The 22165-nt window shown below is 39.7% G+C and overlaps 1 protein-coding gene and 2 pseudogenes across 1 annotated transcript in view; all 3 read left to right on the top strand.

The window, feature by feature from the left end:
* KIFBP (kinesin family binding protein) overlaps positions 1–22165 on the top strand; it is a 41688-nt gene that overhangs the window by 5583 nt on the left and 13940 nt on the right. Inside the window, exons 2-4 of the mRNA XM_078077639.1 lie at positions 3703–3801; positions 21472–21551; positions 21869–22052. Coding sequence (XP_077933765.1) covers positions 3703–3801; positions 21472–21551; positions 21869–22052 — 363 coding nt within the window. The remainder of the gene's footprint in view (positions 1–3702; positions 3802–21471; positions 21552–21868; positions 22053–22165) is intronic.
* LOC118549441 (RNA guanine-N7 methyltransferase activating subunit pseudogene) lies at positions 82–669 on the top strand (annotated as a pseudogene).
* On the top strand, positions 10396–11164 carry LOC144382470 (ubiquitin-conjugating enzyme E2 N-like; annotated as a pseudogene).

Genomic DNA, 22165 nt, shown 5'->3' with positions numbered 1-22165 from the left:
AAATTTAACTACTTCACCTAAGTAAAATTTCCTAACAAATTAGTAGATTATTCTCTCCACTCCCAGGATATAAATGTATAAAGAGAAGCTTTTGTGTGTGTTTATAGCTTTACTGAGGTATAACTGGCATACGATAAACAGTATATCTAAAGTACATAAGTCCCTTACCTTGGAGAGCTGAAGTAGTGGGAGATCCTTTGCCCACGGTGTGGGCCGGAGATCGAAACAACATAAACATTAAACATTGCAGCTGCCTGAGACTGCTGGGAATTTCAGGATGACAGAAACTTCTGAAGCTGTTCCCAAATTTGAAGAGATGTTTGCCAGTAGATTCACAGAAGATGACAAAGAGTACCAGGAATACCTGAAATGCCCTCCTGAGTTCCCTCCAATCGTTGAAGAATGGAATAGCAGAGCTGGTGGGAACCAGAGAAATAGAGGCAATCAGTTGCAAGATAACAGACAGTTTAGAGGTAGGGATAGTAGACGGGGGTGGCCAAGGGACAGTCGATCCAATCAGTGGCATGGATGATCCTGGGGTAACAGTTACCCGCAGCACAGACAAGAACCTTACTACCCCCACTAAAATGGAACTATGGTTACAACCAACGGCCTCCCTGTGGTTACTACTGATGGAAACGTCAGCAGCTTTTAGTAAAACCGTTTTCTCTGTTAACATGACAAAAGTTTGTGTGTATCTTCTGTTGGTCATAGTTTTACATCTGATTTCAGAGAGTGGATTATTAACTTTTTAGAACTTGTGACTTTTAAAAAAAATGAGATCTTACTAGAGATGTGATTGTTCAGTATGCCCCTAAAAAGGTTGTGGATTATGTTGCCTGACTTCTACCTCAGATTCTTCTTTGTTTCCTGACTTAATAGCGCTTTGAATTTGGTGTCTGTTTTCTTTGTTTGACCTCCAGGAGTTCTGTCTTTGTTTTACACAGAAATAAAAATTCTAAAGTAGAAAAAAATAAAGTACATAATTTGATGAATTTTGACATATGTATATACCCATGAAACAATCTCTGCAATCAAGGTATTGACCATATCCATTGACCATATCCATCTACAGGCTTCCTGTGCTCTGTAATCCCTCTCTCCCTCCTTTATTCTCTCTCTCCCTTCGCCTTGGCTCCTCCTCTGCATTTTCTAGAATTTCATAATGGAATCATGCAGTGTTTCTCTTATTTTGGTCTGACTTCTTTCAGCATCGTCATTTCATTGCTGCATCTGAGATATTCATGTTTTTTTTCTTTTTTAGTCTGTTAATATGGTGAATGACCTTGAATGATTTTCCAGTGTTAAACCAAACTTCCTTCCTGTGGTAAAAATACACTTGAAGTTTTTACCAAGTAAAACTTGGGTGAAATATTACCCTTTCTATATATTTTTGAACTCCATTTGCTAAAATTTTAATATTTTTTCATATCTGTGTTCATGAAGGATATCAGGCTGTGGTTTTCTTGTTATGTCTTTGGTTTAGTATGAGATGGAAAGCGTTCTTTCCTCTACTGGACAGAGTTGTGCAGAGTTGGTATTATTTCTTACGTGTTTGGTAGAATTCACCAGTAGTGCCTTTTTAGCTGTTTTTATTTTTATTTTTATTTATTTTTTGACAGAGAGAGAGAGACAGCAAGAGAGGGAACACAAGCAGGGGGAGTGGGCGAGGGAGAAGCAGGCCTCCCACGGAGCTGGGAGCCTGATGCGGGGCTCCATCCCAGGACCCTGGGATCCTGACCTGAGCCGAAGGCAGATGCTTAACAACTGAGCCACCCAGGTGCCCCTATTTTTTATTTTTTTAAAGATTTATTTATTGGGGCACCTGGGTGGCTCAGTTGGTTAAACATCTGCCTTCGGCTCAGTTCGTGATCCCAGGGTCCTGGGATCAAGCCCCACGTTGGGCGCCCTGCTCAATGGGGAGCCTGCTTCTCCCTCTCCCTCTGGCTTTCCCCTCCACTTGTGCTCTCTCTCAAATAAATTTAAAAAACCTAAAAAAAAAAAAAGATTTATTTATTATAGAGAGAGAATCTCAAGCAGACTCTGTGCTGTGTGCGGAGCCTGATGCGGAGCTCGATCTCATGACCCTGAGATCATGACCTTAGCTGAAACCAAGAGTCAGATGCTTAACTGTCTGAGCCACCCAGGTGCCCCTAGCTGTTTTTATTTTATATTTAATTTTTTTCCTACCTAGTTTGGTATCCTGAGGGCAAGAACATGATGATGCTCTGTGAATGATATAGTAGTTTCTGGTGTATTTTAGGATTTATATTATATTTAAACATAATTTATGTAGAATGTCAATAGTAGTTATTTTTGTGGAGTGAACATTTAAAAAAACCACTAACATTATGTGTCAATTATATCTCAATAAAAAGAATTGCAAAACTAAAAAACAGGGCGCCTGGGTGGCTCAGTTGGTTAAGCGACTGCCTTCGGCTCAGGTCATGATCCTGGAGTCCCGGGATCGAGTCCCGCATCGGGCTCCCTGCTCTGCAGGGAGTCTGCTCCTCCCTCTGACCCTCCCCCCTCTCATGTGCTCTCTCTCTCATTCTCTCTCTCTCAAATAAATAAATAAAATCTTTATAAAAAAAAAAAAAAAAAAAAAAAACTAAAAAACAAAACATTACACTATTAATTTTTAAAAATCAAATCAGTTCTAGATCTTTTGCATGGTCTTTACCTTCAAGATCGCAATAGGTTATGGCTCAAAAGAAAAACCTTAGTTTTTCTTAGATACACTCTGGGGTTCTCTACTTGGTTTAAGATTTATCGCACACGGGAACCATTGCTTTCTGTGGCACAGCCTGCCCTGGAGCTAGCAGGTTAAATATATCACCATCCCATCAAAACAGAGCACATGTGGCCAACCAGTTCCTGGTACTAGGGGAATCTCTAGACTCTGTAGGCTAGATACGGTGTACTGGGGTTGGGCTGATTGGTGTCCTGGCTAAATGGAGTTTCTCAGGGACTCCTGTCAGGAAAAATAAGTTGAACTAGAGAGTGGGACAAGGTGATTTGTGCATCCATTTCTATGATCAGGAAATGAATATTAAGGGAGATTATATTCTTTGAGTCTGGGTGGGCAGAGTAATCAGTAAGTTAGTAGTGGGCAAGAGCCCCTTCGGGTTTCCCCAGGGTCCTGCAAAGGACCCTCCTAAATAAAAAGAAAACAACTGTCCCATCTCAATACATTATCCCTGTGATCTACAGTCCCTCCTGAGGACTGATCACTTCACTTAAAAAAATGATAGAATAGAAACATTATGTGAAGCCAGAAGACCAGAGGTCTGTGTTCCAGAGGAATGATCAAGTCACCTGTAAACTGTAGGGTTTCTGCGTGTGCCCCCCGCCTTTTTTTTGTGCCATGAGCCCCTTTTGCAGTCTAGTAAAGCCTGTATTTCATAAACAGAATAATTATTTTAAATGTATAACATAAAATGTAAAGGGTTACAAAAGAAACCAATAACATAGAAGTTTATTGAAATGTTTTCTTAAGAGATTTATTTATTTATTTAAGGGGATGCACAGGGAGAGGGAATCTCAAGCAGACTCCCTGCTGGGCCTGGACCCTGAGATCGTGACCTCAGCTGAAATCAGGAGACATGCTCAACCAACTGAGCCAGCCAGGCACCCCTGAAAGTTACTTTAATTGGAAGATTTATATTGTCATTATTTATTTCTCTTTTCTTTATTTTCCAGAATAACCTGGGTATCCTGTGGTCTGAAAGAGAAGAAATTGAAACTGCACAGGCTTACCTAGAATCATCAGAAGCACTGTATAACCAGTATATGAAAGAGGTATGTTGGATGTCAGATAAATTTTAAATTTTTATTGAAATGAGTCAAGATGTGGGGGCCCTGGGTGGCTCAGTTGGTTAAACGTCTGCCTTGGGCTCAGGTCATAATCCTAGGGTCCTGGGATCGAGCCCTACATCAGGCTCCCCGCTCAGTGGGGAGTCTGCTTTTCCCTCTCCCTCTGCTGTGCTCTCTCTCTCTGTAAAATAAATAAATAAAATGTTAAAAAAAAAAAAAAAAGGAAAGAAAAACTAGTCAAGATTTGAAGGCTCTTCTTCCTCATTTACATTATTAGTACATGACTCTTCAGTATACCCAGGGATCTCTCTATAGAGCTATCTAGGTGATTACCTAATAGGGTTTATATATATATAATGTATTATTTGTTTTAGGGGCATAGGTCTGTGATTACACAATACAGTCTTACACAATACACAGTGCTGACTACAACACAAACCCTCCCCAATGTCCATCACCCAGCCACCCCATCCCTCCCATCCCCCTCCACTCAAGCAGCCCTCAGTTTGTTTCCTGAGATTAAAAGTTTACTCTTATGGTTTGTCTCCCTCTCTGGTTTCGTCTTGTTTCATTTTTTCCTCTCTTCCCCTGTGATCCTCTGCCTTGTTTCTCAAATTCCACATATCAGTGAGATCATATGATAATTGTCTTTCTCTGATTGACTTATTTCACTTAGCATAATACCCTCTAGTTCGATCCAGGTCATTGCAAATGGCAAGATTTCATTTTTTTGATGGCTGCATAATAATCCATCGTGTGTGTGTGTGTGTGTGTGTGTGTGTGTGTGTATATATATATATATCACAGATGATATGATACTTTTTATATATATATATATATATATCACAGATGATATGATACTTTCTCTATTTCTTTGTGATACATATATATATATATCACATCTTTATCCATTCATCTGTCGTTGGACATCTGGGCTCTTTCCATAGTTTGGCTTTTGTAGACATTGCTGCTATAAACATTGGGGTGCATGTGCCTCTTTGGATCACTACATTTGTATCTTTGGGGTAAATACCCAGTATTGCAGTTGCTGGGTCAGAGGGTAGCTCGATTTTCAACTTTTTGAGGAACCTCCATACTGTTTTCCAGAGTGGTTGCACCAGCTTGCATTCCCACCAACAGTGTAGGAGGGTTCCCCTTTTTCCGCATCCCCACCAACATTTGTCGTTTCCTGACTTGTTAATTTTAGCCATTCTGACTGGTGTGAGTTGGTATCCCACTGAGGTTTTGATTTGGATTTCCCTGATGCCGAGTGATGTTGAGCACTTTTTCATGTGTCTGTTGGCCATTTGGATGTCTTCTTTGGAAAAATGTCTGTTCATGTCTTCTGCCCATTTCTTGATTGGCTTCTTTGTTCTTTGGGTGTTGAGTTTGGTAAGTTCTTTATAGATTTTGGATACTAGCCCTGTATCTGCTAAGTTATTTGCAAATATCTTCTCCCATTCTGTCAGTTGTCTTTGGTTTTGTTGACTGTTTCCTTTGCTGTGCAAAAGCTTTTTATGTTGATGAAGTCCCAGTAGTTCATTTTTGCCCTTGCTTCCCTTGCCTTTAGCGATGTGTCTAGGAGGAAGTGGCTGTGGCTGAGGTTGAAGAGGTTGCTGACTGTTTTCTCCTCAAGGATTTTGATGGATTCCTGTCTCACATTTACATCTTTCATCCATTTTGTGTCTGTTTTTGTGTATGGTGTAAGGAAATGGTCCAGTTTCATTCTTCTGCATGTGGCTGTCCAATTTTCCCAACACCATTTGTTGAAGAGATTGTCTTTTTTCCATTGGACATTCTTTCCTGCTTTGTGGATTATTAGTTGACCATAGAGTTGAGAGTCACATTTCTGGGCTCTCTCTTCTGTTCCATTGATCTATGTGTCTGTTTTTGTGCCAGTACCATACTGTTTAGATGATTACAGCTTTGTAATAAAGCTTGAAGTCTGGAATTGTGATGCCACCAGCTTTGCTTTCCTTTTTCAGCATTCCACTGTCTATTTGCAGTCTTTTTTGGTTCCATACAAATTTTAGGATTATTTTTTCCATTTCTGTGAAAAAAGTTGATGGTGTTTTGATAGGGATTGCATTAAATGTGTAGATTGCTCTAGGTAGCATTGACATTTTCACAATATTTGTTCTTCCAATCCATGAGCATGGAATGTTTCTCTATTTCTTTGTGTCTTCCTCAATTTCTTTCATGAGTATTCTATAGTATTCTGAGCACAGGTTCTTTGTCTCTTTGGTTAGATTTATTCCTAGGTATCTTATGGTTTTGGGTGCAGTTATAAATGGGATTGACTCCTTAATTTCTCTTTCTTCTGTTTTGTTGTTGGTGTATAGAAATGCAACTGATTTCTGTGCATTGATTTTATATCCTGCCACTTTACGAATTCCTGTATGAGTTCTAGCAGTTTTGGGGTGGAGTCTTTTGGGTTTTCCACATAAAGTATCATATCATCTGCAAAGAGTGAGAGTTTGATTTCTTCTTTGCCGATTCGGAGGCCTTTTATTTCTTTTCGTTGTCTGATTGCTGTGGCTAGGACTTCTAGTACTATGTTGAATAGCAGTGGTGATAGTGGAAATCCCTGCCGCATTCCTGACCTTAGTGGGAAAGCTCTCAGTTTTTCCCCATTGAGGATGATATTCACTGTGGGTTTTTCATAGATGGCTTTTATGATCTTGAGGTATGTACCCTCTATCCCTATACTCTGAAGAGTTCTGATCAAGAAAAGATGCTGTACTTTGTCAAATGCTTTTTCTGCATCTATTGAGAGGATCGTATGGTTCTTGTTCTTTCTTTTATTAATGTATTGTATCACATTGATTGATATTTCAGATGTTGAACCAACCTTGCAGCCCAGGAATAAATCCCACTTGGTTGTGGTGAATAATCCTTTTAATGTACTGTTGGATCTATTGGCTAGTATTTTGGTGAGAATTTTTGCATCCATGTTCATCAGGGATATTGGTCTGTAATTCTCCTTTTTGATGGGGTCTTTGTCTGGTTTTGGGATCAAGGTAATGCTGGCCTCATAAAATGAGTTTGGAAGTTTTCCTTCCATTTCTATTTTTTGGAACAGTTTCAGAAGAATAGGTATTAATTCTTCTTTAAATGTTTGGTAGAATTCCCCTGGGAAGCCATCTGGCCCTGGGCTCTCGTTTGTTGGGAGAGTTTTGATGACTGCTTCAATTTCCTTAGTGGTTATAGGTCTGGTCAGGTTTTCTTTCTGGCTCAGTTTTGGTAGTTTATACGTCTCTAGGAATGCATCCATTTCTTCCAGATTGTCTAATTTGTTGGCATGTATAGTTGCTCATGTTATGTTCTTATAATTGTTTGTATTACTTTGGTGTTGGTTGGGATCTCTCCTTTCATCATGATTTTTTTAATTTGGGTCCTTTCTGTTTTCTTTTTGATAAGTCTGGCCAGGGGTTTATCAATCTTATTAATTCAGGCTTTATTTTATTTGCTGTTCTTTCTCCAGCTCCTTTAGGTGTAGGGTTAGGTTGTGTATTTGAGACCTTTCTTGTTTCTTGAGAAAGGCTTGTATTGCTATATACTTACCTCTTAGAACTGCCTTTGTTGCATCCCAAAGATTTTGAACAGTTGTGTTTTCATTTTCATTTGTTTCCATGAATTTTTTAAATTCTTCTTTAATTTCCTGGTTGACCCATTCATTCTTTAGTAGGATGCTCTTTTTCTTTTTTTTTTTCCACAGAACTACATGAGAGTTTCATTAGACTCTAACTAAAGGGGCGTCTGCCTTTAGCTCGGGTCGTGATCCCAGGGTCCTGGGATTGAGCCCCTCATCGGGCTCCCTGCTCGGCGGGGGGCCTGCTTCTCCCTCTCCCACTCCCCCTGCTTGTGTTCCCTCTCTAGCTGTCTCTCTCTCTGTCAAATAAATAAATAAAATCTTAAAAAAAAAAAAAGACTCTAATTAAAAACAGAGAGAGGTGTGATTACTATTTCCAGCCAGTTTCCCCATCACGATAGTCATATAACAAACCAAGGCAATGTCGGTCTTGAGCCAGACTCACAGAGTCCCCTGGCCCTGGCCATGGCCTCAGTACAGTGTCTCTGCATTGCTGCTCTGGGGCCGTTTGATCTTCTTGATATTTTTCGGGATTATGTCACGTAGAGTGACATATTGATTCCTTAGCTCTGATATGATGAGCCGAAGGCTGATATATTCTTTCTCATCAATGTCTGTCACAGTGCAGCGATAGTCGTCCACGTATGGATATTTAGTTATTTTAGAAACCAGTTTGGCTTTTGTAATATAATCTGGTCCAGATAAGATGCAGCTTCACTTGCAACGGTTCTTAGTTCTGCAACTGTCTCCTCTGAATGGAGACCCTGAAGTTGTTCCCATCTTCTATCCTGGGAATCAGGAGCTGTACCCACATTTTGACCGTGTTGCATTTCTCAGTCAGCAGCCGGATCTCAGGTTTCCCTTTCTCGATAATGAATTTAGATATGAATTTAGTGCCATTATATTGCCTATAAGGTGACTGTTACTGTATATTGTCTCTGTTCCTTTCTGGTCTATGTTACTTTTGGGCTCTCTCCTTGCTTCGAGGACCCCTTTCAATATTTCTTGTAGGGTTGGTTTGGTGATTGCAAATTCTTTTAGTTTCTGTTTGTCCTGGAAGCTTTTTATCTCTCCTATTTTCAATAACAGCCTAGCTGGATAAAGTATTCTTGGCTGCATATTTTTCTCGTTTAGTACCCTGAATATATCATGCCAGTCCTTTCTGGCCTATCAGGTCTCTGTGGATAGGTCTGCTACCTAATAGGGTTCTTTTTTTTTTTTTTTTTTAAGATTTTCTTAATTTATTTGACAGAGAGAGACACAGCGAGAGAGGGAACACAAGCAGGGGGAGTGGGAGAGGGAGAAGCAGGCTTCCTGTGGACCAGGGAGCCCAATATGGGGCTCAATCCTAGGACCCTGGGATCATGACCCAAGCCGAAGGCAGATGCCTAACGACAGCCACCTGGGCGCCCCCCAGATAGGGTTCTTAAAAATAATCCTCAGATGGGGTCTAAGTGCAGTCTTAGTCCAAATATAATTATATAGGAAATATTCTGATATTAACCTAAAATACTGATATTGGCATATTTTCATTTATAATCTAAAAATTCTATTTTGAGGGCGCCTGGGTGGCTTAGTTGGTTACACATCTGCCTTTGGCTCAGGTCATGATTCCAGGGTGCTGGGATTGAGTCCTGCATCGGGCTCCCTGCTCAGCAGGGAGTCTGCTTCTCCCTCTCCCTCTGCCCTCCCCCCTACTAGTGCATGCACGCTCTTTCTCTCATAAATAAATAAAATCTTTAAAAAAGAATAACAAAATAAAAATTCTATTTTGAAATATAAGTAAAAATAAAAATTTTATTTTGATTTCCACTGAGAATAGCAGTGCTTACAGGAAAGCAAACAGCTACTTAAGCAAAATATCTAAAGTCTTTGAGGGCATGGTTCTCAAATTTCAGCATGCATCTGTCTGTGGAGGGCTCTGGAGGGCTTGTTAAAACAGAATGTTCACTCCGAGACTCTTCAGTAGGTCTTGGTTGAGGCCTGAGAATTTGCCTTTTTAACAAGGTGCCAGCTGATGTTGATGCTGCTGGTCCAGGTACTATACTTTGAGAACCACTGCCTCAGAGAAAAGGTTTTCAGTGATTTTTTTTTTTTTCCACTTGTGAAATCCCTTTGAAATGTAATTTGTAAAAACTGAGCCACTGTGGTTAAGCAGGTCAGAAGAACTCTCAGCCCAGTCCACTAGGTGCTTTCTTCCCACCCCACTGTGGTAGTACAAAAGAGGTGCCATAGAACTTTCTAGGGCTCTAGGGAGCCTAGATCGAAAATTTCTATTTTAGAGGGTCACAGCCCTGTAAAAGCAGCAAATCACTGTGTTACGATCCATTCCTTAATAAATTTTGCCTGCTAAAAGTTGGCAGTTTGTAGATTACCCATGTGTGCAGGCAAGGGGGTATAGGAGGTATTTCTATAACATCAGCTTAATTTTTCCTTTTTTTTTTTAAGATTTTATTTATTTGACACACAGTGGGAGAGAGCAAGCACAAGCAGGGGTAATGGCAGAGAGGGTAAAGTCTCCCCACTGAGCAGGGAGCCCAACGTGGGGGGCTTGATCCCAGGATCCTGAGATCAAGACCTTAGCCAAAGGCAGACACTTAACCGACTGAGCCGCCCAGGTGTCCACATCAGCTTAATTTTTCTGTGAACCTAAAACTGCTCTAAAAAATAAAGCCCAGTTTTTTTTAAATGTCGGCAGTCTTCTAAAATTACAATGGATTTTAGTTAATTTTGTTTTGAGGCTATGCGTAGCACTCCTTTAAATAACCAGATATTTTGATGTTTCTTACATTCAGAGTTAAGAAGCAATGCCTTATTGGGGCACCTGGCTGGCTCAGCAAGTAGACTATGTGACTCTTGATCTCGGGGTTGTGCATTTGAGCCCCATGTTGGGTGTAGAGATTACTTAAAAATAAAATCTTAGCACTCGTGTGTGAAGCAAGCAGAGCCAGAGTCAAGACTAGAGGCCAAACTCGGGAGTTGACAAGATGGTCGGGCTGCCCCACAGGATTATGAAGGAAACCCAGCGTTTGCTGGTAGAAGCAGTTCCTGGCATTAAAGCAGAACCAGATGAAAACAATGCCCGTTATTTTCATGTGGTCATTGCTGGCCCCCAGGATTTCCATTTGAGGGAGGGACTTTTATTTTTTTATTTAATTTTAATTTTAATTTAATTTTATTTTTCTTGAGGGAGGGACTTTAAAAAAATTTTTTTTAATTAACATATAATGTATTATTTGTTTCAGGGGCACAGGTCTGTGATTCATCAGTCTTACACAATTCACAAGGCTCACCATAGTACATACCCTCCCCAGTGTCCATCACAAAGCCAAAACATCCCCCCCCACCCCTCTCCCCTCCAGCAACCCTCAGTTTGTTTCCTGAGATTAAGAGTCTCTTATGGTTTGTCTCCCTCTCTGGTTTCGTCTTGTTTCATTTTTGAGGGAGGGACTTTTAAACTTGAATTATTCCTTCCAGAAGAATACTCGATGGTAGCCCTTAAACTATGTTTCATGACCAAAATTTATCATCCTAATGTAGACACGTTGGGAAGAATATGTTTAGATATTTTGAAAGATAAGTGGTCCTCAGTACGTCCTGCAGATCCGTAAGTTCTGCTGTCGATCCAGGCTTTGTTAAGTGCTCCCAATACAGATGATCCATGATGATGTAGCGGAGCGATGGAAGACCGATGAAGCCCAAGCCATAGAAACAGCTAGAGCATGCACTAGGCTATATGCCATGAATAATATTTAAAATCGATCTGATCATTAAGCGTGCATCACTTCTGTTCTGCCGAGACTTCTTCCTTTTTTGTTTGCACAGTCTTAGAGACATTATAGAATAAAAGCCTGGACATCTTCAGTCCTTTGGTGATTAAATGCACATTAGCAGATCTATGTCTTGTCCTGATTCAGTGTTGTAAAGCATGAGCGGAGGCTAGAAGTACCATCCGGATTGTTGTGAAACGTTTAAAAGGAGTGGCCCCTCTCTGCTTTTATTCATTTCCCCCATCATGGTTTAAGTATGAAGCACTGTGAATGAAGGTAATTGTCAGGATTAGCTATAGGGGTATGGGTGTTTTTATTATTTTTTTTGAGGGAGAGAAGTAGTTTTAATTTTATGGGTTCCTTTCCCACTTCTTTGGTGATCTAATTGCCTTGGTTAAAAGCAGCTAACCAGTTCTTTAGAATATGCTCTCTAGCCAAGTCTAACTTTATTTAGATGCTGTAGATGGACAAGCTTGATTGAACCAAAATGGAAACATTAAACAAACATCACAGCCCTCACTAATAAACATTATAATTCAAGTGTAGAATCCTTCCTTTAAAAAAAAGCTTATGACCATTTTATATGGCTTGTCTGGAAATTTCTGTAATCTTTCGTTTTAGTAAAATATTTTTTTGTTATTCTACTTTGCCTTTGTACAGTTTATTTTAATGAATTTATTTCATTTTTCCAATGTGACAGTCATATTTAAAAATTAAAACTGGGGGTGCCTGGGTAGCTCAGTTGGTTAAGCATCTGCCTTTGGCTCAGGTCATGATCCCAGGGTCCTAGGATCGAGTGGCGTAGGGCTCCTTGCTCAGTGGGGAGTCTGCCTCTCCCTCTGCCCCTCCCCCCACCTCATGTGTGCAGGCTCGCACGCTCTCTCTCAAATAAATAATTAAAATCTTTGAAAAAAAATTAAAACTGATGAAACATTCTGTTTTGGTCTTCACCATCTGACAAGTTGATTGGCAGGAAATGGATTTTGCCAGTTTCTTTTCACTGATGCAAATTTGTGTTAAGACTTCACTGAATGGAATATTTTATTTATTTATTTATTTATTTATTTATTTTTAGATTTTTTTTTTTTTAATTTATTCATTTGACAGAGATAGACACAGCGAGAGAGGGAACACAAGCAGGGGGAGTGGGAGAGGGAGAAGCAGGCCTCCCGCAGAGCGAGGAGCCCAGTGCGGGGCTCAATCCCAGGACCTCGGGATCATGACCTGAGCGGAAGGCAGACGCCCAATGACTGAGCCACCCAGGGGCCCCGGAATGGAGTATTTATAAGCTGGCCCTGAGCATGCATAAAGCATCAGTATCTGATATTTTTTTTTACCTCCTAGAAATATGAAATAAATGTATGTTGCCTGGAAAAAAAGTCTTAAAAAAGAAAAAGAAAATCAGTGTCTTACCAAGTTCACTAGTGTTTTATATGTTGCTAAAATCACTAAATTTTTAGTCCTCATCTTATTTGACTTCTCAGTAGCATTTGACATAGTTGATCAATCTAGCATTTGGCACAGTTGTTAGTCTCTCTTCCTTGAAACACTTTTTTTACTTAGCTTCCACCTCTTTTTCTTTCTTCTCTGTGATGCTTCCTCCGTATTTCCCAGCCTCTGAACGCTGGAGTACCCAGAGTGGAGTCTTTGGACGTCTCCTCTTTCCATCTGCCTTCATTCCCTTGTTCTAAATACCATCTCTTCGCTGATGGCTCCCAATTATATCTCCAGTCTGTACCTCTCCAATTCCAGACTTGTCTGTCCCACTGCTGATGTGACATTTGCACTTTTTAAGGAGTAGGTGTCTCTAAAGCTACTGGTAACCTTCCCCTCCCCACCTCCCTTGCTGTAAACACCAACTTCTTTCTTCCAGTTGCTGAGGCCTAAAACCTTGGACACTCCTCTTCTCCTCACACTGTATCTAACCTACAGTTGGCTTCACCTTTAAATTATATCTAGAATCAGACCACGGCTATCCCCTGGTGCAAGCCACCACCCTCTCTTGCTGAGATTATTGCTGTAGTCTCCTAACTGGTCTTTCTGCTCTCATGCCCCCTTCAGTCTGTTCGCAGCTCCCATCACATCACTGCTTCCCTCAAGTTCTGCTAATGGCTTTCCCATCTTGCTTAGTGTAGACCCCAAAGACCTTATAAAGACTACAAGTTCATTATCTGTTTGGCTGCCATTATTTCTGTAATTTTTTTAAAAGATTTATTTATTTGAGGCGGGGAGGGTCAGAGGGAGAGGCAGTGAGAATCTTTAAGCAGACTCAGCGCTGAGTGCAGAGCCCGACCCGGGGCTCGATCTCATGACCCTGAGATCTCAACCTGAGCCGAAACCAGGAGTCAGTTGCTCAACCGACTGCACCACCCAGGCGCCCCTTCTCTAATTTTATCTTCTACTATTTTCTCCTGTCTCACTGTGATGTAGCTACATTGGCCTTCTTGCTATTCCTGAAACACACCAGACAAGCTCCTGACTCAGGGTCTTTGCCCTTAACTGTTTCCTCTGCTGAGACTGCTCTTCCACTAGCTATTGACCTGGCTCACTCCTTCATTCCCTTCAGCTTTTGACTCTGATGTCTCCCATCCAGTGAGCACTCACTGGCCACTCCGCCTGATACTACAAACCACCCCTCTGACACTTCCTGTCCTCCTTTCCTGCTTTATTTTCTGCTTCACACTTACCATTATCTAACACGATGTTCATTTTAGTGATATATCTTATTTATCACCCATCTTCAGTACTAAAATGTAAGTTCCCTGATGACAAGGATATTTTTTTAACTGTATTCACTGCTGTTTCCACAGCATCTAGAACAGTACCTGTTTCTTGAAATAATGAGTGATATTCCACTTTGTCCATCCAGATCAATCAAAAAAAAGAATGTTACTACTGTGTGAATGCTTGAGTGAATTTTAATAGAGCGTTTCAGTTTAAATATATATCTACAGTAGTTGGAGAATTTAATTGCTTATATGATTTTGTACTTGCCTAGTATCAATAGTTATTCTAAATAAAAATATTTTTAATATTTCATAAATTATTGCCCTAATAGTGGCAGGCGTTAGAATGTCATTTAAAAAAAATCTGTAGATAAGAAATAGAGTTCTAGGTAAAGGAGAGATCTAAACACAGCAGGGGAAATCACTGGATTTGAAGATAGGCGACTGGGGATTCTAGTTTGGTTTGTGGTTATAACTGACTGACCTGGGGGAATTCAGACTTTCTGTGCCACCGGTTCCTCATCTGTAAGATGGGGATAACCTTCCTATCAACAATAAACAAATGTTGTGGGGATCAGATAATAGAGTAGTTAATGCAAAGTCACCAGAAACATGCTCTACGTATCAAATAGTTGCAGAATGGTTAAGTAAACTATGGTACACTAATAAAAGGGGATATGATATAACCATTAAAATGATAAACATCTGGATCATGAATACATGGAAAATGTATACAATACATGCGTACACCTTGATTATACTCTACTTACGTTTTTTCATCTTCCCTGTAAAGATGGACTAGATGTTATAAGTGATAAAAATGAACATTTTAGTTTTAGAAGTTGTAGGCGCGCCTGGGTGGCTCAGTCAGTTGGGCGGCTGCCTTCAGCTCAAGTCATGATCTCGGGGTCCTGGGATTGATCCCCCCCTCAGGCTCCTTGCTCAGCAGGGAGTCTGCTTCTCCCTCTGCCTACTCTGCCTGCCGCTCCCCCTGCTTGTGCTCTCTTTCTCTCTCTCTGACAAATAAATAAAATCTTAAAAAAATAAAAGTTATAACTAATAAACACTAATGTTTATTGAGTGCTTAAGCAGGCTGTATTTTATTCTCACAACAACTCTATGAAGGAGGTACTGTTTTGTTGTTGTTCTTGTTGTTTTATGAAGGAAGTACTGTTATTCCCTTTTATAGGTAGGGAGCTTGTCATTCAGTGAGGTTAACATACACTATGTGACAGAGTCAGGATTTAAATTTGGTTTGTCAGACCCCGTATATGAAAGTTCTCTTTCTACTGTACCATGCTGCCTTTCAAGGTAATATTGTTGAATAATTATTGTATTAAGATAAAGGGATTCTTTTTCTCCATAAAATTGTTCAGATATAGAATAAGTAATAAAGAAAATATATTTTATTTATTTATTTTTTAAAGATTTTATTTATTTGACACAGAGAGAGAGGGAGCACAAGCAGGGGGAGCGGCAGGCAGAGGGAGAAGCAGACTCCCCGCTGAGCAGGGAGCCTGATGCAGGACTCGATCCCAGGACCTGGGATCATGACCTGAGCCGAAGGCAGACACTTAACCGACTGAGCCACCCAGGCGCCCAAGAAAATATATTTTATTGTTATGAAGAGTTATTCATTGGTAGGTTTTGTGTGAGGTTAAGAGACCAAATATTGGGGCACCTGGCTAACTCATTTGCTGGAGCATGTGACTCTTGATCTTGAGTTTGGGCCCCACTTTGGGTGTAGAGATTACTTAAAAAGTTAAAAAAAAAAGACAGAGGGATATTTAACTTATTTATTTAAATTTTTCCCAGCTTTTTATTTTTCAAGATTTTATTTTTTAAGTAATCTATACACCTAGTGTGGGGCTCGAACTCATAACTCCAAAATCAAGAGTCGCATGCTCTACCTACTGAGCCAGCCAGGTGCCCCCTACCTTTATTGATATAATTGACATATAATATTGTATAAATTTAGGGTGTACAGTGTGATAATCTGATATATGAATATGCTGCAAATGATTACCACACTAGGATTAGTTAATATCTCCATCACCTGGGCACCTGGGTGGCTCAATTGGTTAAGCGACTGCCTTTGGCTCAGGTCATAATCCTGGAGTCCTGGGATCGAGTCCTGCATCGGGCTCCCTGCTCAGCAGGGAGTCTGCTTCTCCCTCTGACCCTCCCCCCTCTCATGCTCTCTCTGTCTCATTTTCTCTCTCAAATAAATAAATAAAATCTTAAAAAAAAAATCTCCATCACCTTACATAATTACCTTTTTTGGGGGCGGGCGGGGGGTGATGAGAACATTTAAGATTTACTTTCTTAGCAACTTTCAAGTATATAATACAGTATTGTTAACTATAGTCACTATGTTGTTTATTAGATCTTTAGAACTTACTCATCTTATAACTGGAAGTTTGTGCCCTTTGCCCAGCTTCTCCCCATTTCCCCCTCTCCCAGCCCCTGGCACCCAGCATTCTATTCTATTTCTAGGAGTTAACCTTTTTTTTTTTTTTTTTTTTTTTTTAGATGCCACATATAAGTTGTACTGTTCAGTATTTGGAGAATGGGCATTTAAAAGCATTTCACATGTTATAACATTGCTTTCCGAAAACACTAGGAATGTATTCTTATTTCACTAGTATATGAAAGTTCTCATCTCCTTCGGAACTTTTCCTTATGTAGCTTTAAAAAAAAATCTGTGCCCTTATTGTAGGCAAAATAGTCTTGTTTTAACTTGAATTTCTTTGATGATTTTTAAGTGTTTATATTCCATTTTTATTTTTTCTTTTGAAAGTGTTTACTTCATGCCTTTTTACATGTATTTACTCGAGTTTGTGTTTTCTGGCTGATTTGTTTGCTCATTTTTGTTAAATCTTTATTTTAAACTGAGATATAGTTGACATATAACATTATATTAGTATAGGATGTACCACATAATGATTCAATATCTGTATATATTGTGAAATGATCACAAGTCTAGTTAACGTCTGTTACCACATACATTTACAGTTTTTTTTCTTGTGATGAGAACTTTTAAGATCTGTTCTTTTAGCAAAATTCAAATATACAATACAGTATTATTAACTGTAGGCATCATGCTGTACAGTGCATCCCCAAGATTTATTTGTTTTATAACTGGAAGTTTTTGTCTCTTGACCACCTTCACCCTTTTCTTTACTACCTCCACCTCTGGAAACAACCAGTCTGCTCTCTGCATCTAGGCATTCTTTTTTCTTGTGTGTTTTTTCTTTTCTTTTTTTTCTTTTTAAGATTCCATATATAAGTGAGATCGTATGGTATTTGTCTTTCTCTGACTTATTTCATTTACCATGATGTCCTTAAAGTCCATCCATATTACAAATGGCAGGATTTCCTTCTTTTTTTTTTATGGCTAAATAATTTCCTGTGTGTGTGTGTGTGTGTGTATGTGTGTATACACACCACATTTTTTTCTCCATTTACTCACTGATGGACACTTAGGTTGTTTCCAGGTCTTGGCTGTTGTAAATAATGCTACAGTGAACATGGGGGTGCTTTTATCTTTTCATGTTTTCATTTCCTTTGGATAAATACCCAGAAATGGAATTGCTGGATCATATGGTAGTTCTATTTTTAATTTTTTGAGAAACCTCCATACTGTTTTCCATAGAGGCTGCCTAATTTACATTTCTACCAACAGTGCACAGGGGTTCCCTTTTCTCTAACTTTGCCAACACTTGTTATTTCTTGTCTTTTTTGATAATAGCCATTCTGACAGGTGTGAAGTAATACCTCATTGTAGTTTTGATTTGCATTTCCCTGATGATTAGTGATGTTGAACATCTTTTCATGTATTTGTTAGCCATCTGTATGTCTTTTTTTGAATAATGTCTATTTAGATCCTCTGCCCATTTTTAAATCAGATTGGTTGGGTCTTTTTGCTATTGAGTTGCATGAGTTTTTTATATATTTTGAATATTAACCCCTTCTCAAATACGTGATTGCAGAAATTTTCTATTTGGTAGGTTGTCTTTTCATTTTGTTTTTGGGTTTCTTCACTCTGTAGAAGCTTTTTAGTTTGTTATATTCCCACTGTTGATATTTTACTTATTTAACAAACATTTAAGCACTTATTTATAGTACCTGCAGGCACTATTATAAATGATTTACCAGTTTTAACTCATTTAATCCTCATGACAACTTATAAGGTAGATACTTTTATTATTCCTATTATATAGATGAGGAAAAAGAAGCACACTAGATTGTGACTTGCCCAAGGCCACACACTAATAAGTGGTGAAGCTGGGATTCTGACCCACATAACCTGATTCCAGAACCCATACTTTTAACCACTATACTGTATTGTCTCAGTAATTGGACTTAGTCTAAAATACAAGTTTGAGCTGCTTCTTTAAGAACTGTGTAGTGTAGGGGCACCTGGGTGGCTCAGATGGTTAATAAGCGTCTGCCTTTGGCTCAGGTCATGATCTCTGGGTCCTAGGCTCGAGCCCCACATCGGGCTCCTGGCTCAGTGGGGAGTCTGCTTCTCCCTCTCCCTCTGCCTCTCTGCCTCTCCCCTTGCTTGTGCCCTCTGTCTCAAATGAATAAATAAAAAAATATAGGAAAAAAAAAAAGAATGGAATGCCTGGGTGGCTCAGTCGGTTAACCATCTGCCTTAGGCTCAGGTCATGAACCCAGAGTCCTGGGATCAAATCCCACATCAGGCTCCTTGCTCAGCAGGAGTCTGCTTCTCCCTCTGCCTGCCACTCCCCCTGCTTGTGCTCTCTCTCTCTCTGACAAATAAATAAGTAAAATCAAAAAAAAAAAAAAAAAGAACTGTGTAGTATGTAGAGGACTTCCATATCTATACCAAAAGGATAACAAGTAAAAGGAATGTGCTGTGAGCAGAAGGCATAGACGGAACATTCCTATTTGCTTTGTCAGTTTAATTCACTAGACATGTATTGTTTTTACTATGTGCCGGATACTGTGCAAAATGCTAGGGAATCAAATAGGAATAAAATATGGTCCCTACCCATAACAAGCTACCCCTGGAGGATAAAGATTGGAGCAAATCAGCATGTTAATTATATCCCCAAGGATTTTCTTCTTAAGATTTTATTTATTTATTTGAGATAGAGAGGAAGAGAAAACACAAGCAGGGGGTGGGGTGGGGCAGAGGGAGAGGGAGAAGCACACTCCCTTCTGAGCAGGGAGCCCAACACAGGGCTCGATCCCAGGACCCTGAGATCATGACCTGAGCCAAAGGTAGATGGCAGATGCTTAACTTACTGAGCCACCCAGGCACCCTCCTGCCCAGCCCCCCAACCAAGAAATTTTAGAATGTACATTTTAAAAGTCATGGTGCTTCTACCTTGGTGTTTTAACTTTCCTCCTAACGTACTAAGAAGAGGAGCAGAGCACCACAAAGCCAAATGGAGATGTTAACTTTCTGTTCTGAACAAAAGATTCACAACAGCCGTGTTTAGGTTTTGAAAAGGAAAGAAAGCTTTATTATTACTGTAGAAACCTAATAGAAACAGAAGAGGAAAGGAATCTATACATAGATGAAGGTAATAGTAGGCAATAAATGAGAATAAGGCAAAATTACATCACATTGAGTACTTACAACATCCAATCTCCTTAGCTGGGGAAGCCCCGTGGAAACAGCCAGGCTGGAGTCCCAATGGAGAGGCCTGGGTGGAGCATCCTCCCCTTAGGTGAGACTTCTAACTGACCCCATAAGGGCCATATTTATAGGGCAAATGATGGGGCTTGAAGTTAAACATGGTTTGCTTACATGCAGTTTGGAGCGAGCTGCATTTCTATGTTATCATGTTTTTATATTTTCAAGGAGCCTGGGGTATGTTTGTCTGCCTCCTCTCTCGGATCCCATTCCAGGGGTCCAGCCCAGCCTGGAGCAGGAGGGGATGTGAGACAAGATTTGTAGCTCTTGGCATCCAGAACAGAAGGGCCAGTTCTGGGCTGGAGGCCAGATAATATATTTCAAAGAACCAAGCTCCCAAGGTTATTCACATAGCATGAATCTCAAAAACATTAGCCTGCCTGTGTATGTGCAGGTCTAGGTGGTCAGTTATGTGCGACAGATCACAGAAACATCTATCCATATAGAACACCCTCCTTTCATGATTTTAGGCTCACACTCTTATACATGAAATTGTTCATTTAAAATGTGAAGATCCGGGGTGCCTGGGTGTCTCAATCGGTTAAGCGTCTACCTTCGGCTTGGGTCATGATCTCGGGGTCCTGGGATCGAGTCCCGCATCAGGCTCCCTGCTCAGCGAAGAGCCTGCTTCTCCCCTGCCTGCCTCTCACCTTGCGCTCTCTCTCTTGCTCTCTGACAAACAAATAAAATCTTAAAAAAAAAAAAAAAAGGTGAAGATCCAGGCCAGCTGGGTGGCTCAGTCGGTTTAGCATCTGACTCTTGATTTCAGCTCAGATCATGATCTCAGGGTTGTGAGATTGAGCCCATGTTGGGCTCTGTGCTTGACATGAAGTCTGCTTAAAATTCTCACTCTTTCTCTCCCTCTGTCCTTCCCCCGCCCTCAAAAAATGTGTAGATACCAAACACTTATGATATTTCATTAGTATTAATATAGAAACATAAAACATATCAAACTTTTTGTACTGAGTTATACCTGTGTTTTAGTTCAGAGAAGAGGGTGGTTTGATTTAGGGTTATATATGACATGTGGTAGCCGTAACAATGAAATATGTATAGAAAATAATACATTGATTAATTCCCTTCATCAAAAAAGAGTAAGCATATATTTTTTTTTAAAGAGTAAGCATATAAACAGCCCTCAAAATTATTGAGATCTTGGGAGAGTTACTTATCTATTGTGTTTGCTTTCGGCCTTGCTTCCTGTCTTAGTCATTTTTACTTTCTGTAAATTCTAGGAACCCAATTTGTGATGCTTTTAGCATTTACATCCAGAATGTAAGATCACATTTTTAAAAATGGAAGGCATTTTTGCTATTTGAAGTTTAACGAATTCACTTTAAAGCAAGGCTGGTCTTGCGGATAGGTCTGTCCTCACAGAAGTAGATGAGGCAGTTAGTGGTGCTCTTTCGGAGGGCTTAAGATGGTATTATAAGTGACTTACATGTATTAACTCATTGAATCCTCATAGCAATCTTATGAGGGAATTTTATCAATGAGAAAACAGAAGCACAAGAGATTGGGTGACTTGGCCAAGGTAATACACAACAGAATCACTGATTTTATTGCCTCTGTATTAAAAGGGGGCAATCTATATACTTTTCTCATTCCCTTGAGAAAAAAGGGAAATTGGTAGATCTTTTTTTAGTATATTTGAGGTTCACCTCCCACAGCAGTTAAAATTTTGTCAACTGTGAGCTTCTAGGCAATCATCTTTTATTTGTTTGACTCTTTAAAATTTTATGGTTAAGAAAATTACTTCTTGGGTAACATGAAAAGGAACTGGTAAAAAATGAAATATACTGGGCTTTAAAAATTTGATTTCTCCAGTTTCTCCAGAGGAGGGCGCTTGGTGCTTACAGTTTAAAATTTTATAGTTTTGTTTTTCTTTAATTGTAGATTGGGAGTCCTCCTCTTGATCCTACTGAGCATTTTCTTCCTGAAGAAGAGAAACTTACTGAACAAGAGAGATCAAAAAGGTGAGTAGGTACAGAAATCTGCTCTCACAGGTAATTCCACATAGTATAGATAAGATGATTGTTCCAAAAAGCACAGTATTTTCTCTTTTGAGACACTCCTAAAGTTACAGAATGTGGATTCTGACATGGATTTAAAAACATCCATTTGCCACTTACTAGATATGTGACCCTGTTCAAATCTGAGGCTCCGTTTTCCTTATCTGTCAGATAGATGGAATAGCCATACCCAAATCAAAGGGTTGGTGAGACGACCAAGCTATATGAAAGTTCCTTATAAATTGTAAACCATTATACAAATATTTACTTTTTCTTCATAGATTTGAGAAGGTTTATACTCATAACCTCTATTACCTGGCTCAAGTCTACCAGCATATGGAAATGTTTGAGAAGGCTGCTCATTATTGTCACAGTACCCTAAAACGGCAGCTTGAACACAATGCCTACCATCCTATAGAGTGGGCTATTAATGCTGCTACCTTGTCGCAATTTTACATCAATAAGGTAAGCTTCTCAAATAGTTGTCTAACAAAGTTACTGCTAGTGTGTGTAAAAATAGAACAAGGAGTACCTTGAAAATGTCATCTTTTAAAAACAGGTAGCTTGTATTTTATGCT

This window comes from Halichoerus grypus, chromosome 7 (genome assembly GCF_964656455.1).
Source record: "Halichoerus grypus chromosome 7, mHalGry1.hap1.1, whole genome shotgun sequence".
NCBI classification, from domain to species: Eukaryota; Metazoa; Chordata; class Mammalia; order Carnivora; family Phocidae; genus Halichoerus; species Halichoerus grypus.
Note: the sequence above shows the minus strand (reverse complement) of the source record. Positions and strands in the feature narration are given on the sequence as shown.